The following is an 18,571-nucleotide window of genomic DNA, read 5'->3' on the forward strand; positions in this document are numbered from 1 at the left end:
CATCAGTCACAGTACTGGAGTCCGCCGCCTCCACACTATGTGTCTCCTTTAATGGTGACCCTTGGATCTGTAAACTTGAATCTAGTTCCTCTTCTACGGCTTCAACGAAGGCTGGTGATGGGAGAGTGCGTTCACTCACCTCCGGTTGTCGCGCAGCGCGACGGGGACGCGAACGCCGTTTCTGCTTGACTGCAGCTCCCGATGAACCAGACAACGGCGCTTCATGCGCGCCGGGCGGCGTCGCAGAGGCTGGTGAACTGGGTGCTGATGGAGCGGTAGATGAGAGTTCCTGGAAGCTCAGGGGACCCCCGAGAGCCAGGCGGGTTCCCCGGAAGATCTCCTCATAGTCAGGAGCTAGCCACGGCTTCCACCGGAGCTCTTCATCCAGTTGATCGCATGCAGCACGCTGCCGCTCCTCCAGGTCGAAATCCATGACCTCCCCCGCATCCTCGTGTGGCTCGTTGGAGGGCGAAACATGCCGTAGCGCTGGGCGACGGCGACGCGAACGCCGCTTCCTCTTTGAGGTGGTCGTGGATGAAACTTCGATTTCTGTGGCGACCGGCTCCTCGTCTTCTGACCACATCCGTGCCAGATAGGAAGCGGAAGACGGGTAGGTCGGTCGAGGCGGTGAGGGTGAAGTGGAAACCGGCGAGTAGAGGGACGGCGCCAGCGTAGAGGAGTGTGGTGCCGTGGCGAACCTCAGCGTGCCGACTTGTATGCTCACAGCAGGCGGAGGGGAGGCTGCGCGGCCACGGGGCTGTGGTGACGCAGTCCGCACACCGGACCGCTGATGCTGCCGAGGGCAGGCTGGGAGGATGGTGCGGAGGAAGTCCGAGATCAGCGCCTCCCATAACCAGGGAAAAACCGTGACGCTTGTCCCCAACGAGGAAAGTAACTCCTCCCTCTCCTCCTCACTAGAGCTTCGGCTCCACTGGTAGCATAACGACTCCACCGCTTGTATTACGTCTCTGCCAGGAGTCGCTGGGTCCATATCGTGGTCGCGTTCTTCTGTCATGTTTCGGCCGTGTGGCAGGCAGAATGAGGACCCAAATTGCAAACTCACAGACACGGGGGATAAACTCAAAATGCAGCTTTATTGCTGATAAGTGATAAACAATAACGATGATACAAAAGCAATACAAAACTACACTAAACTGGGAAAAGCTAAAGTAACATATACCGGAAGACACGGGGAGAACCACACACGGCATGAGGGAGAACGCGACGCCGAACAGAGGAAGACGCAGACAGAAATACACAGAGGGTTAACGAGGAAAGTGGGAACACACGGGGAACACAGGTGACACAGATAACCATAACGAGACAGGGCGGGGTGAACATAACGCTGACGGGTACAGGCACAGAGGTTCAGACAGGAGGAGAGAGAGCACGGGGAGAACGCAGACATAACGGGCTGGGGAAAACATAGAATAAAGCACAAAGAGAGACGAGGGCTCATAAATACACAGAGGGGCACACAGGGGGTAAGAGTCACGAAGGGAAAACACATAAGGAACAACGTAACAGATCAACCCAGGAAGCATGGCCTAAATAAAGAACAAAATACAAAAATACATGAAAACTAAGAATACTGGGCCCACATGGCCCAGGACCATGACAGGCAGTTTAGAGGGCTACCACTTTAGTGACACAAATAAAATTGTGGATTGTTGATTAAAGAAATTGGATTCAGCATGTCTGAACATTTTCCGTTTTATTTCATTATTTCCAACTTTGATTCCATCCACATGTTCAAATTTTAGTCACAGTAATATACAATACATCTTCCCTATTGTTGGACGGGGAAAAACGTAATATAAAACTCATTTAAAACTCATCTTGCTACTTTAACTTGGCAGGGATTTTAATTTGTTTGTGCCATACCCAGGTTGTTATGAGCTTGAAGTGTTGGTGGATAAAACACTGCAGAGATTTCCTTTCTAAAATGACTTATGAAATATGCTTAGGTTACTGATCCCCTTATGTGACTGGAATAGGTGTAATTTTTAACTTTACTCCTTGTTTCTGGGTTTTTGCTGAGTGTGTCTTTGTGAGATATAGGCCATAATGGAGTCAGTGGAGCAAAACTTTCTTTTTATGTGTCACTGAGCTGATAAGCTGCTGTTGCTTTAACTGTGGTATTGGTTTTAGTTTGATGGCTGAAAATCTGTTAGACCTCAATAGTTAGTCAGAAGTCAATTCTCAGCATGACAAAATTTAGAGGGTATAACTAAGGCTAATTACTGAAATAGTGTAATTAATTTTTTATTTTACACACATTTCGAAAAGAGGTGTGCGGAGAGCACGGACATCCAACAGTTTTCTCTGTTTTTGGTGCCCTCACGTTTCAGCTGTCAAATGTATCAATTTGTCCTTTATTTGTTTTTTATTTGTATAAATCAAAGTAAAGTAAAAGTATTTACGATTAACATCTAAGTAGGGGGTCTTGTTCCACCCGAGATGTTAGGATTAATGCATGGGTGCGGAACAAACACAAATATACTGCGTGCAAAGTAATACTTTTGGTAATTATATTTAAAGCCTGGTCTGTAATTAAATATGCAGTGGGAAGTAGCCACAGTGGGTTATTTATATTCACATTTCTCCAGAGAGTGTGATTGATAAGGCTGTCTGTGCTTCATCAGGTATGAAACAACATGTGGGGAGTGGGTGAGCCAGGCCACACTGCTCTGTCAGTCAGACGAGTAACAGGGAGACAGGCTAGTGTTGTTTTTGGCACTTCCTGCCTGAGTTCAGTTCAGCATTCAGGTCCTCAAGGTTCAAGATAAATTTCATTACATGTCCACAAGCCATGGGAAACAGGAAATAGATACACATAAGTCATTTTGTGACAATGACCATTCAGTGGTATTAAAATGTTTCCATTGCCCCTGTGTAGGGTGTCCACTTTACTATACGTTCTCCACAAATCATCTGTCTCTCACCATAGTACAATTCTATCTACAAATTGTTTTCTTCCATGAGAGCTGCTCCATTTAATTTATATTTCCAGTGCAGTATATATTCATATTTTCATATTTCATTTCATATTACATAAAGTACATCAACTGTGTGGTCAAATTCATTCATCCATCCATTTCTTTAACAATTGTACAAGTGGAGGCCTACATCTTGGCAGGTCTATCACAGGTCTAGCAAAGTATTTAGTCATGACTAGGATCAATTACCCTAAAATTCATGTCTTTGGACTGTCAGAGGAAAACAGATTGCCCCAAGAAATCCCACACAGAATCACCCCGATCAGGTTCAAACCTCCAAACTTCTTTTCATGAGGCAATAGCATTAACCTCTGTTATTTCTTCAGCTGCTCCTTACCTTGAGGTTTTGTTGTTTGTTTGTTGTATATTCCTTCTGTTTGTTTTTGTGCTGAGTCTGTAAAATGTCCCATGGGGTTTGTTATCTTTCTTGCACAAATTAGTATTGGTTCTTTGTTTTTAAATACATTATTAATTCAGCTAAAAACAAACTTTTACCCATTTATCCGCAATGCAGGGCTACATTTCAATACTTTATTGGCAACAATTCTAAAGACAAAGAAATTATTTTAAATAGTGAACTATAACAAAATTAAATGGTACCCATCTTCCTGAGAGCTAACCTCCACAGCTCAGTTGTGCCTGCTTTGCTTTGCTGTACCAACCAGTTCTCATTCCCAGGGCGTATTGCTGTTTTGTCAAAGGTGCTGAGGCTCACAGATATGCACAAAGTGTCCTTTGGCATCTATTCCTTGACACACAGAGTTTAGGCAACAGCAAGATAGCTCTCATTCCAAACTCATCACATATGGATGCTTTTAAACAACCCTTCTGGCACCACATTTAAATGCATGGGTAAGCATAATTTTTCAAAAAGCAGGTTTAATGCTTTGAAGAACCATATATTAACTTATTCTATGGTCTTCTCTAAATTTAACCAAGTCATTTATTTCCCAACTTAGACAAATAGTTTTTAATCTTTATGACATTAAAATAAACAAAAGCAAAAATCATCCTGCGAAAAAACCCCCAAATAAAAGACGTGAACTGCGATTTTCTGCCAAACCACCATTCCACCATTCAACCTCTTACTAGTCTAGGCAGGAAGAGAGCACGAGAGAGTTATAGACCATGAATCGGTACAAAACCTGTACTTGGTGACCCAAACCCTAAAAGGACATTGTATAAGATATCCTACATTGGGCTGTGTTCAATCCAGCACAGTCACAGTAATGAAAAGGTTGACAACTGTCTTGGTCCCCACACCTCGCCACGTGACGTAGTTTTGTTTATTCTCTCTCTCGCTCTCTCCCGCTCTCTCTTTCTCCTGCCGGGACGGAGCTCAGTGTGGGCTCCCGCCCCTGGCCCACGGACCTGGGGATGATCAGCACACCATGATCTCACAGAGGTGTTTCGGAAGGACCGAGCCCAGTCGTTGCCACCCGTTTGGCCCTACGACTGTGCCATAGACCTGCTGCCAGGAGTTCCCTTACCCACCAGTCGCCTCTATAGCCTCTTGCTGCCGGAACGGGAAGCTATGGAAAAATACATAACTGAATCCCTCACTGCCGTACCTCTTCCTCACCTGTCGCAGCGGGATTCTTCTTTGTGGAAAAGAAGGATAAAACCCTTCGACCCTGTATTGACTATCGGGGCCTCAATAACATTACGGTCAAGAATAAATATCCACTGCCTCTGCTCACATCCGCTTTTGAACTTCTCCAGGGCGCCACCATATTCAGTAAACTGGACTTAAGAAACGCCCACCATCTGGTTCGGGTTCGGGACAGCGATGAATGGAAAACGGCGTTCAATACCCACCTCAGACATTTCGAGTATCTGGTCATGCCGTTCGGCCTCACCAACGCACCTGCAGTGTTCCAGGCTCTGGTCAATGATGTACTAAGAGATTTTATTAACCGATTTGTGTTTGTCTACCTAGACAACATTCTGATCTTCTCCTCTTCCCAAGCTGAACACGAGACCCAGGTCCAGCTGGTGCTGCAACGCCTTCTCGAGAACCGACTGTTTGTCAAAAGCGAGAAATGTGAGTTTCATGTGCCCACGGTTGCCTTCCTAGGGTACATAATAGAACTATAACTATAACACAATATAACTATGATATCAGGATCTTACTGGGAAAAGCAGAGGCGGTGGTGTGTGTTTCATGATCAACAACAGCTGGTGTGATTATGCGAACGTGCACCCGGTCAAATCCTTCTGCTCACCGGACCTGGAGTACCTGATGATTAAGTGCCGGCCATTCTGGCTACCGAGGGAATTTACAGCAGTGATTATTATGGCTGTTTACATTCCCCCACAAGCCGACACTGACCGAGCACTCAGGGAACTGTACAGCGCGATCAGCAGCGAGGAAACCGCACACCCAGAGGCAGCGTTTATCACAGCCGGAGACTTTAATAAGGGAAACCTGAAGAAAGTCTCACCAAAACTCCATCAACACATCCTTTTCAACACACGTGGAAACCGGCAACTCGACCACTGTTACACCTCTTTCCGGGATGCGTACAAAGCCCTCCCCCGCGCCCCATTTGGCCAATCAGATCACTGCTCCATTCTGCTCCTGCCCGCCTACAGGCAGAAGCTGAAACAGGAAGCTCCAACCCGGAGGGCGGTGCACTGTTGGACGGACCAATCGGAGTCTGCGCTGCGGGACTGTTTTGATCACACGGACTGGGAAATGTTTCACATGGCCGCCAGAGACATTGATGAATACACAGACTCAGTCTGTGGATTTATCAGGAAATGCGTGGAAGATGTCGTCCCATCCAGAACAGTCAAATCCTTCCCAAATCAAAAACCCTGGATTAACGGAGATGTTCGCGCGGCACGGAACACCGCCTTTGCCTCCGCGAACACATCGGACTACAAACACGCACATTACCAACTCCGGAAGACGATCAAAGCAGCCAAGCGTGAGTACAGGGACAGGGTGGAGCAACAGTTTGACAACCCTCGGAGTATGTGGCAGGGACTAAACACGATCACAGACTTTAGAGGGAAAACCAGCACACCGCAGACCACGGCCTCTCTGTGTGAGGATCTAAACGTATTCTACGCTAGATTCGACACAGCGAACACCATGAGACCGGACAGTGTGCGCACCGCGGATGACGTCAGTGCGCACACTGTGTCCGAGGAGGATGTGCGGAAGTGCTTCAGGAAGGTGAACGCACGCAAAGCTACTGGTCCGGATGGGATTCCCGGCCGCGTCCTCAGGTCATGCGCGGCTCAGCTGGCTGGAGTGTTCACGCACATCTTCAACCTTTCCCTCTCTCTGTCTGTAGTCCCAGCCTGCTTCAAAATGGCCACCGTCGTCCCTGTACCCAAATCCTCCACCATCTCCTCATTGAACGACTGGCGACCTGTAGCCCTGACCCCCATCGTAAGCAAATGCTTCGAGAAGCTGGTCAGGGACTTCATCTGCTCTGCACTACCCGACTCACTGGACCCTCTACAGTTCGCATACCGCCACAACAGGTCCACTGATGATGCCATAGCCCTGACACTACACACTGCCCTGTCACACCTGGAGAAGAGAGACACGTATGTGAGGATGCTGTTTGTAGATTACAGCTCAGCATTCAATACCATCGTTCCCTCGAAGCTGGACAGGAAACTGCAGGATCTAGGACTGAGCAGCTCCCTCTGCAGCTGGATCCTTAGCTTCCTGTCTGACAGACGCCAGGTGGTCAGACTGGGCAGCATCACCTCATCCCCCATCACACTGAACACTGGTGCTCCACAGGGGTGTGTACTGAGCCCTCTCCTGTACTCACTCTACACCTACGACTGCACAGCCACTAACAGCTCCAACATCATTGTGAAGTTTGCGGACGACACTACAGTGGTGGGTCTTATCACCAATGGTGATGAGACGGCTTACAGGGAGGAGGTCAGCGCCCTGACCCACTGGTGTCAAGACAACCATCTCACCCTCAACGTCGCAAAGACAAAGGAGTTGATAGTGGACTTCCGGAGGTGCAGAGAAGTACACACCCCCATCACCATCAACGGCGCTGCTGTGGAGAGAGTGAGCAGCTTCCGGTTCCTTGGTGTACATCTGGCTGAGGATCTTACGTGGTCAGTACACACAAACAAAACAGTGAAGAAGGCGCAGCAGCGCCTCTTCTTTCTCAGGAGACTGAAAAGATTCGGCATGAGCCCCCGCATCCTCAGGACCTTCTATCACTGTGCCATTGAGAGCATCCTCACTGGATGCATCACCACCTGGTATGGCAACAGCACCGCCTACAACTGCAAAGCTCTCCAGCGAGTAGTGCGGTGCTCTGAACGGATAATTGGAGGTGAGCTTCCCTCCCTCCAAGACATCTACAGGAAGCGCTGCCTGAGGAAAGCGGGGAGGATCATCAAGGACTCCAGTCACCCCAGCCATAAACTGTTCAGACTACTTCCATCAGGAAGGAGGTTCTGCAGCATCCGGTCCCGTACCAGCAGACTGAGAGACAGCTTTTTCCATCAGGCCATCAGACTGCTGAACACGTCATAGACACCTCAGCTTCACTACTGGAACTTCAACATTATGCACTCCACACTGTATATAAATGCCACTTGTTTTGCACATATTCAACTCTGTATATTTTATATATTTTATTATTATTATTATTATTATTATTTTTATTTTTTATTTTTTATTTATTTTTATTTTTTTTTACTATTTAATTTGTAAAAATGTGTATACACACACACACACACACACACACACACACACACACACACACACACACACGTAGGAAAATATTTAGTATACACATCCAGAAATGCATACACTATTATATATTGTACATATATTTATTAGTTTCAGGTTGGCCATTCTTGTATTTTGCTCGTTTGTGTTGTTGTGTTTGCACATCTCTGTTGCTTGTGGGGCTCGCACACAAGAATTTCACTCGCATGTGCTGTGCCAGTGTGCCTGCACATGTGATGTGACAATAAAAAGTGATTTGATTTGATTTGATTTGATTTGATGTTGGCGACCGGGAGCTGCTGGCGATTAAGCTCGCCTTAGAAGAATGGCGGCATTGGCTGGAGGGCACCACTCAACCCTTCGTGGTCTGGACAGATCACAAAAACTTGGCCTACCTCCAATCGGCGAAGCGTCTCAATGCTCAACAGGCCAGGTGGGCTCTGTTTTTCACTCGTTTCCACTTCTCAATCACCTACAGACCCGGTTCCCGAAACGTCAAACCTGATGCCCTCTCCCATCATTTCTCCGCTGCTGAAGACAAGGTGGATCCGGACCCCATCCTGCCGGTTTCCTGTACTATCGGAGCCATCACCTGGGAGATTGAGGCGGCTATCCAGGAGGCCCAAGAAACTGAACCGGATCAGGGAGGGGGGCCCACCCAAAGGCTCTATGTGTCATGATCCTGGGTCCTTTTGACCCAGCGTTTTGTGTTTTCTCTTCGCGATTTTGGTTCTGTTCTCTAATTGGTGTTTACCCTGTTCCCCCCGTGTGTTCCTGTTTTATTGTGAAGGTCTGCGTCTTATGTGAGTGTTTTCAGTTTGCCTCCCTGGTCTCGTCATGTTAATCACTCCCAGCTGTGTCTCCCACCTGTGTGTAATCTCCCTGTGTTCTCTGAGTGTATTTAAGTTGTATTTTCTGTCTTGGTAATGGCTGGTTCGTCTGTGTTGTTTCCCCTTGGTCTCCCTGCGTCTTCCCGTATGTATTTCTCCGGACCTCCCTGCATCCTCATTCTGGTTTGTCTTCTTAGTTTACCCAGTTTAGGTCTCCAGTTTCATGTTTTGTCGCCACCGCTGTTTGTACTTACCCACCACTGTAAATAAACACTCACCTGCACCAGAGCTGCTGCCTTTTTGGTCCTTTCCTACAATTAGTGATGGGCAGATGAAGCCCCATGAAGCACTGAAGCTTTTCATCCAATTGGTTCACCCCAACGCGAAGCTTCATGAAGCTTCATTTGCTCTAGCAGGACACCTACTGGACGTAAAAATAATAGCTGGCATGAATTTGAAGAGTGTGGCATTTTGCACACAGCCTGTAAATGTCAACAACAAAAGGAGTGTGTAAAACACCTATAGTGTAGTGATGGCAGTATACTGTGTATATTTATAGTGGCAGTATGGGAAATGATTATTTGCGGCAAAGTTCGAACCGCTTCATGAACCAGTCACGTGGTACAGCCGGGCAGCGAGGCTTCGGACGTCATCATTTTCAGCTCCTCCCATAAATGAAGCAAGCCTCGATACGCGCTTCGCGGAAACGCCCCCTCCATTACTCGACACACGCTCCGAAGCCTCGATACAGAACGTCCCATCACTACCTACAATCCCACACGGCTTGCCTCCGGCAATCCGTGACAGTACGAACCAGCCACCATGGACCCTGCAGCAGTAAATCCGTCCGAGGAGCTCCGGGACGATGTTACATATAACGTGGAGATTCTCCTCGGGCTGTGGTTTGAAAACCCTCCAGAGGAGCTTCGCCGCGCCGTGGAAAGTCGGCTACAACGGCTCTTTTCCGGCCTGCCATGGCTCCTAACTTCGCTTCCTCCGACCATGCAGGCTTTTCTCCGGCTCACACCCCACCTTCTCTCAGCCACTCCTGCCTCGCTGCCCGACTCGCCGGATGTGGTCTTGCCCGCCCGTCGGAGCCATCTGCGGGGAAGAAACGCCGATCGCGCCGCGGGCGCGCCACCCCACAGCCCGACGTTCGGACTTCTAATTCGCTGGCTGTGGTGAGTGAGGACTCTGTGTCGGTTCCAGACTTTGTGACTGTTCATTCAGGGGCTGTGTTTTGTGTGGCGGATGTCAACGCGAGCTGCTTATCGCCTGTGCAGCTACCGGCAGCTCAGTTAGCTCAGTTAGCTCCCCCGCAGCCTCTCTCAGCTCAGTTAGCTCCCCCGCAGCCTCTCTCAGCTCAGTTAGCTCCCCCGCAGCCTCTCTCAGCTCAGTTAGCTCCCCCGCAGCCTCTTTCAGCTCAGTTAGCTCCCCCGCAGCCACCCTCAGCTCAGTTAGCTCCCCCGCAGCCTCTCTCAGTTCAGTTTCCAGAGCCTCCCTCAGTTCAGTTTCCAGAGCCTGCCTCAGTTCAGTTTCCAGAGCCTCCCTCAGTTCAGTTTCCAGAGCCTCCTGTAGCGCAGGCCCCAGTAGCTCCAGTGCCGCCTGTAGCGCAGGCCCCAGTAGCTCCAGTGCCCCCGCTACCCGTAGCTCTGGCTCCAGTATCATCGGCTTCACTCATTCACTCCGTGCAGGGAGAAAGTTTAATTTCACCTCAAGGTGCTTTTCATGGTTCAGCCGCCATTGGCACAGTTTGCCGCTCCAGGGCCTCCCCAGAGGCTAGGTCTCAGTCCCCAGCTGATTCTGGACCCCTGAAGTCTAAGCAGCTACATGAGAACTGCGCCATATCAGCATTGCCTGTGCAGAGCCCGTGCTCAGTGCATTGCCAGTTGCCTTCGTGTTTGCCAGAGGACTCCATGACTGCTGGCTTAGTGATGACTTCTGCTGGAGGGTCCGAGGGACCGCTCCGGCCTTCGTCTCGTGTCTCCGCTGGAGGGTCCGACGGACCGCTCCGGCCTTTGTTTCCTGTTTCCGCTGGAGGGTCCAAGGGACCGCTCCGGCCTTTGTCTCCTGTTTCAGCTGGGGGGCCCGAGGTGCCCGTCCAGCAGCCTTCCTCGTCAGCTGGTGATTCCGGAGAACCACACCAGCCTCATGCCACGTCAGCTGGAGGGCCCGAGGAGCCCGTCCAGCAGCCTTCCTCGTCAGCTGGTGGTTCCGGAGAACCACGCCAGCCTCATGCCTCGTCGGCTGGAGGGTCCGAGGGGCCCGTTCAGCCTCCTGTCTCCGCTGGAGGGTCCGAGGAGCCCGTCCAGCCCCCTGCTGCAGCTTCATCATCCTCGTCTGGTCCAGCTTCGTCATCCTCGTCTGGTCCAGCTTCGTCATCCTCGCCTGGTCCAGCTTCATCATCCTCGCCTGGTCCAGCTTCATCCGAGTCATCATCCTCGTCTGGTCCAGCTTCATCCGTGTCTTCACCCTCGTCTGGTCCAGCTTCGTCCGTGTCTTCACCCTCGCCCGGTCCGGCCTCTGCCTGTGCTTCGCCCGGTCCGGCCTCTGCAGCCTCGCCTGGTCCGGATCGCCATCGCCTGAGTCGCCGCCGTTGCCTTCCGCACGGCCGGCCCCCGGACCGCCGTCGCCTGAGTGGCCGCCGTTGCCTTCCGCACGGCTGGCCCCCGGACCGCCGTCGCCTGAGTGGCCGCCGTTGCCTTCCGCACGGCCGGCCCCCGGACCGCCGACGCCTGAGTGGCCGCCGTTGCCTTCCGCAAGGCCGGCCCCCCGAACTGTGTCCACGTCACCGCCGTTGCCGTCCGCACGGTCGGCCCCCCGAACTGTGTCCACGTCACTGCCGTTGCCGTCCCCGGCCGGCCCCCCGAACTGTTTTGGACTCCTGTGCTGTCGGCCCCCCGGCCGGCCCCCTGAACTGTTTTGGACTCCTGTGCTGTCGGCCCCCTGAGCTCTTCTGTTTTGAACTCTGTTTTTTCCTGTGTTCTGGTGTGCTTCGTTTCTTTTGGTTTTGGACTCGTTTTTTTGTTTTTGTCTTTTTGCCTTCTGGTGCTCCGGTTTTGTTTTGCTTCGGGCCCTCCTTCCTGGGCCCCCGCCGCCCGCCCTGGTCGGGTTGTTTTCTGTTTTTTCTGGCTGTTTTGTTTCTTGTTGGGCTGTCTGGGGCCAGCCTTTGAGGGGGGGGGGGGGGGGTACTGTCATGATCCTGGGTCCTTTTGACCCAGCGTTTTGTGTTTTCTCTTCGCGATTTTGGTTCTGTTCTCTAATTGGTGTTTACCCTGTTCCCCCACGTGTGTTCCTGTTTTATTGTGAAGGTCTGCGTCTTATGTGAGTGTTTTCAGTTTGCCTCCCTGGTCTCGTCATGTTAATCACTCCCAGCTGTGTCTCCCACCTGTGTGTAATCTCCCTGTGTTCTCTGAGTGTATTTAAGTTGTATTTTCTGTCTTGGTAATGGCTGGTTCGTCTGTGTTGTTTCCCCTTGGTCTCCCTGCGTCTTCCCGTATGTATTTCTCCGGACCTCCCTGCATCCTCATTCTGGTTTGTCTTCTTAGTTTACCCAGTTTAGGTCTCCAGTTTCATGTTTTGTCGCCACCGCTGTTTGTACTTACCCACCACTGTAAATAAACACTCACCTGCACCAGAGCTGCTGCCTTTTTGGTCCTTTCCTACAATCCCACACGGCTTGCCTCCGGCAATCCGTGACACTATGTTCCTCACTCCGTCAGGTCCCAGGTTCTGCAGTGGGCCCACACAGCCCGGTTCACCTGCCATCCAGGTATTCATCGCACCATCAAATTTCTCCAACGGTACTTCTGGTGGCCCTCACTCACCCAAGGAAGCTAAAGCTTCCTCACAATATGAGCATCCATGATGTCTTCCATGTTACACAAATAAAACCGGTCCGGTCCAGTCCTCTGTGCCCTCCTTCCAGGCCCCCTCCTCCCGCCCGGCTCGTGGATGGGTTGCCAGCACACTCCATCACTCGCATCATGGACTCACGGCGCCGGGGGCGTGGCTGTCAGTACCTGGTGGACTGGGCAGGCTATGGCGTGGAGGAACGCTCCTGGGTCCCGTTCTGGATAAGAACATGGTTCGGGAGTTTCACCGCCTGCATCCGGACAAGCCTGGTGGGTTGCCGGAAGGCTCCTGTTGAGGGGGGGGGGTACTGTCATGGTCCCCGCACCTCGCGACATGACGTTGTTTTGTTTATTCTCTCTCTCGCCTCTGCTCTCTCTTTCTCTCTCGCTCTCTCCCGCTCTCTCTTTCTCCTGCCGGGGCGCAGCTCAGTGCGGGCTCCTGCCCCTGGCCCACGGACCTGGGGATGATCAGCACACCTGCCGCTGATTATGAATTAGAGTGCTACTTAAGATGGCGGACCTGCTCTACTCGTCGCTGGATCGTTGAGCCATCAGCGTCAGTCGTCCTGCAACCTGCAAGTTTAATTCGTGAGTCCGCCTGAACCTGGAAACTAACTGATTATCTGTATGTGTGTAGATTCCCCCTGGACCCGTTCCCTGTGCACTGTGACTGAGTGTGAGCCTGAGTGGTGGTGGAGAGAAGAGGAGCTGTTTGTGTTTAAGGAAGCCGTGTGGAAATCTTCCCCCTTGGACTCCTGCCCCTTTCACTCCTGGACCCTGGAACCCCGGCCCCTTTTCCCCAAACACCTTTGTGTATATATATATTTCACTGTGGAGAGCACTGTAAATAAATTCACTCTTGTTGGAGGGGGTTTGTGGAGGGGTTTGTGGTCTGCTTCGCTAGCCTTGACAAGAACTTTTTTTTCCCTGTGAAGTGACGTGACTTAACTGTAAATCTTAAACACAGATTTTTTTTGATTTTTTTTAAGTAATTTTCAGGTCTGCTACATAATATTCATCACTTTTATTTCTGAGGGGGGTGAAAAATGAAATTGCTTTCCATGGTCAAAGAAATTGTTTTTACTTTTTCCGTCCCTGGGGCCCAAACTAAAATAGCCAGAGGAGCTTCTATGCCCTCTGCTCAGTCTGTAGCAAATACAAAGGCAAAGGATTTTGCAATTGAAAAGCTGAAAACTTTCTTTTGTTCCATCCATCATTTTATTGTTTTACTTTTCTGCAGTCAAAATGTTTTCAATCATTTTGGCCCATAACATGTTACTCTTTGCCAATATACTGCTATTGTGTTTTCCACTTAATAAAACCTGTTTCTGTAGACTAAATTTAGAGGCAAAATGTCCTACATTCATCTTTTTCGTATATTTTCTTCTTATTGTTATTATTTCTAGGATATTGTGCAATATAGATGTTATATAGCCTACTTGTGTTTAAAGAGCTGGAAAATCTGAACAGTGATCACATGCAAAGAATACAATCAACTACAAAGAAACACAGTTCCTGAGTTCTGATCTTCCTTGGATTTTCCTCATAGCTTAGTCTAGTGGTTTATTGTGTTCTGTCATGGTTTGGTTGTGTATCTTGTGGATTTGAACCTAAATCCAGGACTCAGTAGAAAGGACATAGACTAAAAATTCAGCTTTAACACTGTCAGCTCAAAGAGAATACAGAAAGTCCAAAACCTTTTTTGAAGCGGAGAATCTGAATACCAGAAATCTTATAAAACTTGGGGAAAGGTGACACACAGCAATGAAGGATGACATGACAATGGAAAAGGGGAGAGTAAGACAAAATATACACACACAAGATAATGAGGGCAGCGGTAACATGTGGGAACACGACTGAAGACAACTAACACAAAGAGAGAAGAAAAACTCCACATAAAAAAGGGAACAATCATCAGTAAAATATAACAGAAGAGAGACACAATTGAATGGGGAGACAAGATTAACTTGAAACAACTAAAAAGGGCAATAAGACAGAAAAAAAGGCAAATACAGAGAAAAAACTGGAGAAACAGAATAGGAACACAAAAAACAAGATCAACTGAATGAACCCAGGCATATCTGGAAGTGAAGCCGAGAACTGAAGGCACAAAATAACACCATAAGCAAATTATGCAACACATCAGGAATTAAACAAGACAGCAGTCAGCTTCTGAATACTATGTAATGTGTTTGTATATTTGTGTTCCTTTAGGGCAAATTAATAGAGTAATAACAATAACTGCAGTTTTGTGTTAACAAAGAGACCCAAAGTCAGACCACAAGAGACACCTAAAGACACATTAAAACAACTCGTGAAGAAGAATTGCAATATTTTTGAAATGGAGACTAGAGAGAAGGGTAATGGGAAATTAGAATGAACCACCAGATTTGAATTTAATATTTGTTAAATATATGGACAAGATTTTTGTAGAGTTTTGTTTTGTTTTCAGTATCCAATGTAGCTTCCAAATGACAGTCTGAGCAGTGTATTTCTACTGGCTCCAGACTGCTTCAACAGTTTCCAAGCCCTGTCGCTATCACTGACAGAGATTGAGTACTTGGACTTTGCTTTGGCCTCTGAATGAGTCCACTGACTGCTTTTGTGAATGAACTCTCTGAGAGAGAGAGAGAGTATGTGTGCGTGTGTGTGTGTGTGTGTGGGGGGGGGGGGGGGTGCAAGGACGGGTTGTACATTGTGAGGAAATTGAGAGGAAAGAAGGCTGGAGAGAGTAAAAGAAAGCTCTTATTGATTTTGCCCAACCAATAAGTTCATTTCAACAAAACCATGATAAGAAGACGTGTGTGACACATTGTATTTCTGTGTGAAAGAGATATAGATGTATGAATGCAGGGATAAAGGATCGAGAAACAGAGAAATAATACTACTTCTTTTACAATAATATATGCATATCTTATAACTTGGATTTTCCACTCATCATTAACAAAGACATGCCTTGATCTGTTCTAAGACCTCTAGTTTTTGAATTGTTGATTTTATAACTCAGTTCATTAGTCAGTATTCTATGTTTATTCTTAGGTTACTCTTCATTTGTAATCCTTTCGAAGCTGAGTCTAATTATGTATAGTAATCAAGCATTTTGAGTTAATTTAGTATCACTATTAGGTCCTTGTGTTAGGTGTTTTCTCGACATTGCTATTTCCTGTTTTATTTTGGGACCAACCTGTTCTTAGTCTCTGGCATTTATTGTTACTTCCTCTCTGCCTTGTTTGTGTCACTCCCCCCCCCCCCGTATTTTGTCTCTCTGATTAGTATCTGTGTTAATTTAAATAGCTTCAATTGTCCTTTGCTGTCTGTTGCAGTGTACTGTTTGCCAACAGTTTGGTTTCTGTTGTGTGTTTTCTGTTGGATTTATGGACTTTTTTATCAGTTACCTGTTGGACTTGTTGGACTTGTGGCTTGCCAAAATAAAGGTTTGTTTCTCTCCTTTGAGTCTGCATTTGTGTCCACCTTTACACACAAACAGTTTTCCAGTGAATGCCTAGCCTCAATAGATGCACTGCGGTGTAAGTAAAGACTCCTCTTCTATATGGAGACATTATGATTGACGAAATCACATTATTTTCACATATGCACACCGTTTATACATTAGTAAATGCTCTTTAACCTGCCCTGGAATATCGCCTGTTTATTAGATCTGAAATAGAATGATTTTGAATAGTGTCCCAACAGATCTAGTGGAAATGTCCAGATTGTTTGTAAACAGCTGCTGTAATAATTTGTTACGAAGCCTCAAAGCCAGCAGAGGGAGAAGGCTCGGGCAAACTGGTGGACACAGGAGACCTTTTAATTTCCTGTGACTAACCAGCAATGAATTGTTTGTATGCATGTCCTTCAATTTCATCCATAATAACAAAGCTATCAGATCAAAATACACATATTGTGTAACTCTGACTTGAAACAGTTTGGGGGCACTGACAAATGGAGTTGCTGTGCTGATATGAAAAATTATTCTTCTTCAAACATGAAATTGATGATTCTTGCACAAAAATTACATTTCCTGCAATGGTCAACAATTCACCCCTGTACCCACAGTTAATTGTCAGATGGTAATGTGGACAGACCAATAAATCAAAAGCTTCTATGATCAACAGCTTTCATTACAGGCCTCTTAGACTCAGCTGCAAACAACAGCAGTGTAATTTGGCATCCGTCATGTCAACCACATCACCTGCAAAAAAAGGGACTATAGACCTCCAGAACATTAAATTATTAACAGAATCAGTAACAAAGGGCAGCTCTGGTGGAGTCCAACATGCACCAGAAATTAGTCTAACATATTTCTGGAAATCCAAACTAAAATCTTACTACTGTTGTACAGCTACTAAAAAGGCCATAAGAATGGGGCTGATACCCCATACTCCAATCCATGGAGGTCCACCTCACAACTTACAGGTCTTCAAGGATCTGTCCCTAACATCTTGGAGCCAGAAACCACAGTACAACTTCAGCATTCTAATGGACACCATGCATCTATGGGTCAGGGCTGTTTTGGCAGTTTTAGCACTGTTCAAACAGTGTTTAAACTCCAGTCTCCTGATTGAATTGAGGTTTTTGCATTTGTGCCGAACCCCCAGGTTCAGTGCATTCTAATGTGCACCTCAATTGTTTAACAAATTCTTATGTGAATCACTTGAGATGTGGGAACAAGCAACCAATATAATTGTTCAATTGGAGCATTTACTTTGGTGTTGAATTGACCATTGTCTATCGCAGTCCTCTTGAAATACAAGGGTTTTTTTTCTGGCTGTGTTTTTATTCATACAGGCAGTGACTGCGACAGAATCAACTGCTGGAAGATTTGTTGTACAAAGATTTATTGCTGTTCACAATTATCTATTATACATTTTTCAGCTATTCATATATCTTATGTCAATGGTCATACCTGTTTCCATTATGTGGAAGAAAGCACAGGTATATTCCCATTTACAGTACAAGTACCTGCAATAATGACACTGGCTAATGGAGTGGAAAGCTTCCTGTGCACTAAGAGCTTCTCTCCAGGTTAATGAGGTGTGTGTGTGTGTGTGTGTGTGTGTGTGTGTGTGTGTGTGTGTGTGTGTGTGTGTGTGTGTGTGTGTGTTCAAGAGAACAAGTTAAATTCTTCCATCCTCAGGGAATAAATTAAGATAAGAACAGGCTGTTGTTTTAGAAGGATGCATTATGCTATGTGTATTATTGCTGTTTTTAGCTGTTGCAAGGAGGTAGCAAAAGGACAATAGAGTAAGAAGAGGGCAGCAATGGACCTAGGGTAAGAAATCACAAAGCCTTAATGAAGTATGCTATGAATAAAGTATCCATCAGTTTATCATGTCAGCATTTCCTTGGTGTCACTCATCCCTGTGCCAGGCATACTGTGCAATAAACTGAACAGTCACTGTGTTGATAAACCCTAATTTTAACTCTGCATTAACTAATTTCAGAGAGGGGAGTCAAAAATGCTGACTAGCCTGGACCATGGTGTGGTACCAGATGACTGGTTCATTTTCTGGCAGACCATTCAGCTTGAGCAGTTTTATCTAGTGTTTTAATGTGCTATTTGCTAAAACAGTAGTCTTGATGCCGATTGCCATATGCAAATGAAGGTCAGATTGACTAATTTAGGCAAATTAAAGTGCGGGCATAATCTCAAAATTTTTATTTATTTATTTATTTTTTTGCCTGTCCTGTTTGGTTCTTTAGCAATCAGAATTATTGTCTGGAGGCCAAGAAAAATGCCCAACGGATTGACTTTACCGAGTGGATTGGTCCATTTGATTGACCTTTGTTATTATTATTTATTTTATTTTATGTTAATATAGACAGGACAGACATGACTGGGGATAAGAAAGAAAGAAAGAAAGAAAGAAAGAAAGAAAGAAAGAAAGAAAGAAAGAAAGAAAGAAAGAAAGAAAGAAAGAAAAACAGAGGGGAAGAGGGGCAGTGAGAGAAGACACTAAAAATAATCCACTGGATTACCTGTTGAAAGGGGGAAAAAAAAGAAAAGCAAAAAGAGACCACCACAATAAAGACAACACCACAGCAATAACCTAGATAAGTATAAGTAACAGTAAATACTAAATATTGAATGGTATTGTGCAGCACCCAAGACCGAAATTGAATTTATGGTTTGAAAATGATCATCACTAAATTGAAATTGTT

At 47.0% G+C, this 18,571-nt stretch overlaps 1 protein-coding gene across 1 annotated transcript; it reads left to right on the top strand.

Annotated features, from left to right (window-relative positions):
• The first annotated feature begins 9,354 nt into the window (after window positions 1-9,354).
• LOC145428862 (uncharacterized) lies at window positions 9,355-12,189 on the top strand. The gene has a single exon (XM_080301705.1). It carries the CDS (start codon window positions 9,530-9,532, stop codon window positions 11,726-11,728), a length of 2,199 nt encoding a protein of 732 aa, XP_080157831.1. The 5' UTR covers window positions 9,355-9,529; the 3' UTR covers window positions 11,729-12,189.
• The last annotated feature ends 6,382 nt before the right edge of the window (window positions 12,190-18,571 follow it).

This window comes from Astatotilapia calliptera, chromosome 5 (assembly GCF_964374335.1).
Source record: "Astatotilapia calliptera chromosome 5, fAstCal68.1, whole genome shotgun sequence".
Classification (NCBI taxonomy): domain Eukaryota; kingdom Metazoa; phylum Chordata; class Actinopteri; order Cichliformes; family Cichlidae; genus Astatotilapia; species Astatotilapia calliptera.

Excerpts from the sequence above, each read along its gene's own strand:
- LOC145428862 (XM_080301705.1), top strand. The coding sequence starts at position 9,530 with ATGGCTCCTAACTTCGCTTCCTCCGACCATGCAGGCTTTTCTCCGGCT.